Raw genomic sequence first — 8,591 nt, 5'->3', positions numbered from 1 at the left:
GTAACCACACCAGCCCAGGACCTCCACATCCAGCATGTTCACCTCCAAGATCGTCTGAGACCAGCCACTCGGACAGCTGCTGAAACAATCGGTTTGCATAACCAAAGAATTTCTGCACAAACTGTTGGAAACCGTCTCAGGGAAGCTCATCTGCATACTCGTCGTCCTCATCAGGGTCTCGACCTGACTCCAGTTTGTCGTCGTAACCAACTTGAGTGGGCAAATGCTCACATTCGCTGGCGTTTGGCACGTTGGAGAGGTGTTCTCTTCATGGATGAATCCCGGTTCACACTGTTCAGGGCAGATGGCAGACAGCGTGTGTGGCGTCGTGTGGGTGAGCGCTTTTCTGATGTCAGTGTTGTGGATCGAGTGGCCCATGGTGGCGGTGGGGTTATGGTATGGGCAGGCGTCTGTTATGGACGAAGAACACAGGTGCATTTTATTGATGCCATTTTGAATGCACAGAGATACCGTGACGAGATCCTGAGGCCCATTGTTGTGCCATACATCTAAGAACATCACCTCATGTTGCAGCAGGATAATGCACGGCCCCATGTTGCAAGGATCTGTACACAATTCTTGGAAGCTGAAAATGTCCCAGTTCTTGCATGGCCGGCATACTCACCGGACATGTCACCCATTGAGCATGTTTGGGATGCTCTGGACTGGCGTATACGACAGCGTGTACCAGTTGCTGCCAATATCCAGCAACTTCGCACAGCCATTGAAGAGGAGTGGACCAACATTCCACAGGCCACAATTGACAACCTGATCAACTCTATGCGAAGGAGATGTGTTGCACTGCATGAGGCAAATGGTGGTCACACCAGATACTGACTGGTATCCCCCCCCAATAAAACAAAACTGCACCTTTCAGAGTGGCCTTTTATTGTGGGCAGTCTAAGGCACACCTGTGCACTAATCATGGTGTCTAATCAGCATCTTGATATGGCACACCTGTGAGGTGGGATGGATTATCTCAGCAAAGGAGAAGTGCTCACTATCACAGATTTAGGCTGGTTTGTGAACAATATTTGAGGGAAATGGTGATATCGTGTATGTGGAAAAAGTTTTAGATCTTTGAGTTCATCTCATTCAAAATGGGAGCAAAACCAAAAGTGTTGCGTTTATATTTTCGTTGAGTGTAGAAAGTAAAATGTTTCAATCATTTTATTTATTAGAATTTTGATAATTGTTTCTTACAGCTACAGAAGATCCATTTAGAAAGTATTTATTATCCAGAATTATCTCACTTTTGAAAAGTATGTTAATTTTTGCCCTCAGTATTTGGTTGTGGCTCCTTTTTGAAGGAATTCCTGCATCAGTGTGGAGTGGAGGTGATCATCCTCTGGCACTGCTGAGGCGTTCTGGAAGTCCAGGTTGTACTGAAACTAGAATATGTCAAATTTTCACTCTGAAAAAAAAAGTAAGACCCTTCGGCTGCTCCCTTGTTTGCACTCGGGGTCGCCACAGCAAATCCAAGGTGGAACTGCATGTTGAATTGGCACAGGTTTTACGCCGGATGCCCTTCCTGACGCTACTCTACATTACATGTAGAAATGTGGCAGGGGTGGGATTTGAACCCGGAACCTTCTGCAATGAAACCAAGCGCATTAACCACTTGACCACTACCCCTGCAAATACCTGTCAAAAAATATTGACATTATTACATTATTTGTATTGGTTTGGTCAGTATAGTACATGCATTTTTTGTTGTTGTTAAATATAGTATATACGAGGTCTATTAGAAAAGTATCCGACCTTATTATTTTTTTCAAAAATCATATGGATTTGAATCACGTGTGATTGCATCAGCCAAGCTTGAACCTTCGTGCGCATGCGTGAGTTTTTTCACGCCTGTCGGTTGCGTCATTCACCTGTGAGCAGGCTTTGAGTGAGGAGTGGTCCATCCCTCTCGTCGTTTTTTTCATTGTTTAGGAATGGCTCAGAGACTGCCGCTTTGCTTGATCAAAATTTTTTCAGAAACTGTGAGGGACATCAAAGTGGACACCATTCGAGAAATTCAGATGGTTTTTGGTGAAAATTTTATGGGCTTCAAAGAGATTACGGAGTGTTACTGTCGCTTTAAGGATGGCCCAGAGCTACTGGTGGTGCGCCGCGCTCCGAAGCCGCCATTGACAGGCTGAGCTACCATTTCATTTCTCAACGGATGGCTATATGGATCCGTGACCATCGTGTGCAATTTCTCTGGTTATCACAAGAGGTGGACATCAACCATTTTCCGGCAGATTTCACTTTTAACAAGAGATTTTGTCATGGAAAGCCAAGCGGAGGCTTTGCGCGTCACAATGGATTCGCTACTGGAACGAGACAAAACCACCTCTGTTTTGGTCTCACAGGACGGCTTTGAGATGGCGTTCAGACAGCTTTCGGTGGTTTTTCCATTGAGTGATTATCCGAGAAATTGTGGATGTGTCTGGACATGCCAGAATATGTCCTGTGAGGCTTCATCACAGCGTGGCTTTGCGCCATGCGGCACTGCCGCGATGCGCGGAATTCCTCCGCACGTCTGTCTCAATGTGCCGAAAAAGTGCTGATGTCCACGTCTTTTCACAATTCCTGTGCTAGTCAGACGACGTCCCGGATAAAACACAGCGTCCAGTTTGGAAATGAACGGCACATTCCACTGTTACAGGAGTTTTTGTCATGGAAAGAGGAGAGGAGGCTTCGCGGCGATGCCACATGGTGCAAAGCAACGCCGTGATGAAGCCTCACATGACATGTTCTGGCATGTCCAGGTACATCCACAATTTCTTGGATAATCACTCGATGGAAAAACCACCGACAGCTGTCTGAACGCCATCTCAAAGCCGTCCTGTGAGACCAAAACAGAGGTGGTTTTGTCTCGTTCCAGTAGCGAATCCATTGTGACGCGCGAAGCCTCCTAAACAATGAAAAAACGACGAGAGGTGTGGGCCACTCCTCACTCAAAGCCTGCTCACAGGCAAATGACGCAACCGACAGGCGTGAAAAAACTCACGCATGCACACGAAGGTTCAAGCTTGTCTGACGCAATCACACGTGATTCAAATCCATATGGTTTTGAAAAAAATAATAAGGTCGGATACTTTTCTAATAGACCTCGTACATCTGCTGTTGTGTGGTCATCCCAAAACAGACACATGGATTTTTGTCTGAAATCACACAAAATAAATGTTAATTGATTAAATTTGTTTATTTAGTTCAGTTTGGTTTCACTGAACAACCTTTGTGGTGTTTTGAAATTTCTTTCAAATGTGTCAGACATAAATTCACATAAATTAAATCTATGCATTATTTCAGACAAAATAAATGTTGTCATTGCAGGTGACTGAGACTGCTTCAACTTCTTGAGGAAGTAGAGTCTCTGATAGGCTTCTCCCACCTGATGGCTGATGTGCGCTGACCAGGTGAGATCAGCTCTGATTTGTTCTCCCAGGTACCTGAAACAGTCCACCCTCTCCACACTCTTTGATGTCCAGATCAGAGTGCTCAGTCTGTTTGGATTCCCAGAAATCGATTATAATTTCTTTGGTTTTAGAAGTGTTCAAGTTATTATTGTAACACCACTGCGCTAAACCTGTTGATATATTATTTCCTCTTTCTTTGACAGAAAAGCCTCTTGAAGTGTTTTGAAATTTCTTTCATTTTGAGTCCATATATGAGTGGATTAAAGAGAGGATGATACACAATAACTTGTAAAGACATTATTAAACGACAGGTTTTGGGAATAAGTGATTCCATTCGAATCACAATGAAATCAGATCCAATTATACATGAAAAGGTGATTAGCACCAGCAGGTGGGGTAAACAGGTCTCTGCAGCTTTTTTCCTCACATGAGCTCTGCTTTGGGAACAGATTCTGAGAATCTTTATGTATGTCAAAATTATAAACAACACAGGGAAAATTTCAAGATTCAGCAAAACAAATATGCCGCATGTAGTTATTACTGCTGATCTCTCACATGGAAGTGTTAACACTATGTTATTACAATAAACTGTTTTCAAAGTAAAGTTACAAAGTTTTCTGTTGACACTCAGTGTGGCGCTTACCAGAACATGACACGCTGGCACAATCCAAGCTGTAACCAGAAATATAATGATGTTTGTTTTTCTCATGATGGTGTGATACTGCAGAGGTTTACATATAGCCACATACCTGTCATAAGCCATGGCTGCTAAGAGGAAAAACTCAGAACCTCCTAAAGCATAAAACAGAAACATCTGAAACAAACAGCCTGGATATGAAATGATCTGTTTCTCAGATAAAAAATCAACTAAAAGCTTTGGGTGGAAAGCAGAACTAAAAAGAACGGAGTTCATCAACAGAGCTGCAATGAAAATGTACATTGGTTCATGGAGGGTTTTGTGAATGCAGATCAGACAAACAATAGTAGAATTACAGCAGATTATTAGAAGATATGCAATAAACATGATGGTAAAGTAAAGGTACCTGTATTTGTGCAATTCAACATGACCACCAAGAGTTATATAAGTTACATTTGGTTCCTCATTCATCATTGTTTGTACATGAAAAGGTCTGATATCGGTGAGTGTTTGTTAAATCCAGTATCACCACCAAGATAATAGTCTGTCTGTGTCACTGCTGCCTGACAGAGAAATTCACACATTTCATCTGCAGAGTTCTAAATGTAAACTGTTGGTTTTTATTGAGCCAGAATCATCCTCTGTGGTCCTAATTAAAGTCTTCACCAGGAGCAACAAACATGTAAACGTCATCAAACTGTGGAGGCCTGAAGTAATGACAGTGTGAATCATGACACAGTGATGGCTTTACTTTTTATTGTTACACAGCTGCACCCTGAACTCCTACATTATGAATATCTGTGAGAATCATTGGTTTACCAAAATCACTCAAGTCTGGTAGCATGTGTCTGCACCCCAGAAACACCAATATTACAAAATGAAAATTATTTGCTTGCCATTTAGTTATTTTCTGCTCCTTTTTGTCACAGGAGATGTGGTTTGGATCTGAATCCATTAGGGCTGCAGCTATCGAATATTTTGGAATCGAGTATTCTATCGATTATTTTATCGGTTAATCGAGTAATTGGATAAAAAAATAACTTTTGTATTTTTAAACAATATCAGTAGTGGCAGGGCTCTCCCTAAGCAATGGCACAATGTCACTGTGCCATCATGCAGATTTTTAAGTTTAGGATATTCCCTTTCTCTGTTTTCCCAGATAATTATTTTTTCACATTATTACGAGTTTTGGAGCTTTGCCAAACCATAAGCCCAGGCGCTCTGTGAAATCTTCAGTCTGCGGACAGAACATTCTTTTTTTCTTTTTGCACATTTCATTTGCACTTTTTATTGCTGTGATTTATTTAGTGTTTAGTGTATATTTCTACATGCCATACAGAGCAGCTCAAACCGATGTCAAATTCCTTGTTTTCTGTGTATACTTGGCGAATAACAAAGCCTTTGAAAAAACGGCTGTGGAGTGCAACATTTCCACAACAGCTGCACTGATAAATTAACTCTACAGCCTGTTGATAAAAACTCTTATCAAATCTGAAAAAAGCATTTTTCTTTTTTGAATAGTTAAACATGATTAATTTAAAGTGCGCTTCCTTTCGCTTCATCAGCAGAGGTGGAGAACAGCCAGTGGAGCAAACAACATTTTAAAAAATATATATATAAACACAGTGCTTCACTTTAAATGCATAATAAGTCCGTTTCAGACAATCAGCACAAACCCTTTCTCTTAAGAGGCTTTATTTTACTCAGCATGTGGCTTTGTAAACGTGTAGCATCGCCTGCTACTTTGATTAGCGCTTACATTTGTTATGGGCATGCTCTTCGGTCTTCTTCCCGGTTTTTTGTGGTAGCGTTACAGTGAGACCTACAGGCCTGGCATATGTGCTACAGCTTTAAACGAAGCTTCGAGAATTTTGGATTTTTTTATTTTTATTATTATTTTTTGCCGTTTTTCAGAGAATATGAATAACACAGAAACTTTTTTCACTCTTGGTTAGCAGTTGAGTGAAGCTATTTATTGTCAAACACGTGTTTACTCTTTTTAAATGATAATGATAACAGAAACTACCCAAATGACCCTAATCAAAAGTTTACATACCCTGTTCTTAATAGCATGTGCTGCACCCTTTAACGTCAGTGACAACTTGGAGTCTTTTGTTGTCGTTTGTGGACGAGGCTTTCTGATGGTGAAGCTGCCACTCAATATGTCTTGGACTTTATTTCCATCAGTTACGAAGAAATACAAACAGTATGACACTCTATGGTAAATCTGCATGGAGTAGACAGGGAATTATACGAGTCTTCCCACTGTACCAAGAAGTGCCGCCGGCCAGCTTGAGGATCCCAGCGGGCAAACAGTCGAGCACAACCACCAGATAAATGGGGGCTTCGGCTGTTTTGTCTCTTCCGCACATGATTTCGTTCTAATCTTTCGCTGTCAAACACAGAGAAAAAAAGAGGAATCAGTCAGACAGTTGACTGATAACATGAGTTTTCTATTGACAGGTGCCCCACTTTATGCTCCATCTACAGCCTTATAGGGAGACACAATCAACAGTTATGATAAATCTGACTTCAGAAATGTAATCTATGTATCTGAATTGACCTAAGCACAAGATTTCACGTTAAATGTAAATAACGGCGGAGAATCGACAGTGATTACAAGCTCAGAGCATGTATTTTCCACTGACAGTGCGAGACCGCCGCAGCGCTACAACCTTTCAAGATGGGCGGCTCAGTGCTCCAGGTCATGAACAAAATACCTGTCTATTATGGGATGTCTATGTTAAGTGGTATGTGAAGACCACTTCACAGCGAGCTGCTACCTGTGGGATATGCAGGAAGAGCTGAGCTGGGTACAAAACCCAAACGGTTACACTTAAAACCAGATGCGGTTCTGATGCAATTCATGCACAGAAGTGTGAGAATGATCAATCAATCAATCAATTTTTTTATATAGCGCCAAATCACAACAAACAGTTGCCCCAAGGCGCTTTATATTGCAAGGCAAGGCCATACAATAATTATGTAAAACCCCAACGGTCAAAACGACCCCCTGTGAGCAAGCACTTGGCTACAGTGGGAAGGAAAAACTCCCTTTAACAGGAAGAAACCTCCAGCAGAACCAGGCTCAGGGAGGGGCAGTCTTCTGCTGGGACTGGTTGGGGCTGAGGGAGAGAACCAGGAAAAAGACATGCTGTGGAGGGGAGCAGAGATCGATCACTAATGATTAAATGCAGAGTGGTGCATACAGAGCAAAAAGAGAAAGAAACAGTGCATCATGGGAACCCCCCAGCAGTCTACGTCTATAGCAGCATAACTAAGGGATGGTTCAGGGTCACCTGATCCAGCCCTAACTATAAGCTTTAGCAAAAAGGAAAGTTTTAAGCCTAATCTTAAAAGTAGAGAGGGTGTCTGTCTCCCTGATCTGAATTGGGAGCTGGTTCCACAGGAGAGGAGCCTGAAAGCTGAAGGCTCTGCCTCCCATTCTACTCTTACAAACCCTAGGAACTACAAGTAAGCCTGCAGTCTGAGAGCGAAGCGCTCTATTGGGGTGATATGGTACTACGAGGTCCCTAAGATAAGATGGGACCTGATTATTCAAAACCTTATAAGTAAGAAGAAGAATTTTAAATTCTATTCTAGAATTAACAGGAAGCCAATGAAGAGAGGCCAATATGGGTGAGATATGCTCTCTCCTTCTAGTCCCCGTCAGTACTCTAGCTGAAGCATTTTGAATTAACTGAAGGCTTTTTAGGGAACTTTTAGGACAACCTGATAATAATGAATTACAGTAGTCCAGCCTAGAGGAAATAAATGCATGAATTAGTTTTTCAGCATCACTCTGAGACAAGACCTTTCTGATTTTAGAGATATTGCGTAAATGCAAAAAAGCAGTCCTACATATTTGTTTAATATGCGCTTTGAATGACATATCCTGATCAAAAATGACTCCAAGATTTCTCACAGTATTACTAGAGGTCAGGGTAATGCCATCCAGAGTAAGGATCTGGTTAGACACCATGTTTCTAAGATTTGTGGGGCCAAGTACAATAACTTCAGTTTTATCTGTGTTTAAAAGCAGGAAATTAGAGGTCATCCATGTCTTTATGTCTGTAAGACAATCCTGCAGTTTAGCTAATTGGTGTGTGTCCTCTGGCTTCATGGATAGATAAAGCTGGGTATCATCTGCGTAACAATGAAAATTTAAGCAATACCGTCTAATAATACTGCCTAAGGGAAGCATGTATAAAGTGAATAAAATTGGTCCTAGCACAGAACCTTGTGGAACTCCATAATTAACTTTAGTCTGTGAAGAAGATTCCCCATTTACATGAACAAATTGTAATCTATTAGACAAATATGATTCAAACCACCGCAGCGCAGTGCCTTTAATACCTATGGCATGCTCTAATCTCTGTAATAAAATTTTATGGTCAACTGTATCAAAAGCAGCACTGAGGTCTAACAGAACAAGCACAGAGATGAGTCCACTGTCCGAGGCCATAAGAAGATCATTTGTAACCTTCACTAATGCTGTTTCTGTACTATGATGAATTCTAAAACCTGACTGAAACTCTTCAAAT

General features: G+C 41.6%; 1 protein-coding gene across 1 annotated transcript; it reads right to left on the bottom strand.

Annotated features, from left to right (window-relative positions):
- Window positions 1-3,591: 3,591 nt before the first annotated feature.
- On the bottom strand, window positions 3,592-4,518 carry LOC117525302 (olfactory receptor 6N2-like). Its single transcript, XM_034187135.1, has one exon. The coding sequence runs from the start codon at window positions 4,516-4,518 to the stop codon at window positions 3,592-3,594; it is 927 nt and encodes a 308-aa protein (XP_034043026.1).
- Between the last annotated feature and the right edge of the window lie 4,073 nt (window positions 4,519-8,591).

The sequence above is a fragment of the Thalassophryne amazonica genome, chromosome 14, assembly GCF_902500255.1.
Source record: "Thalassophryne amazonica chromosome 14, fThaAma1.1, whole genome shotgun sequence".
NCBI classification, from domain to species: Eukaryota; Metazoa; Chordata; class Actinopteri; order Batrachoidiformes; family Batrachoididae; genus Thalassophryne; species Thalassophryne amazonica.
Note: the sequence above shows the minus strand (reverse complement) of the source record. Positions and strands in the feature narration are given on the sequence as shown.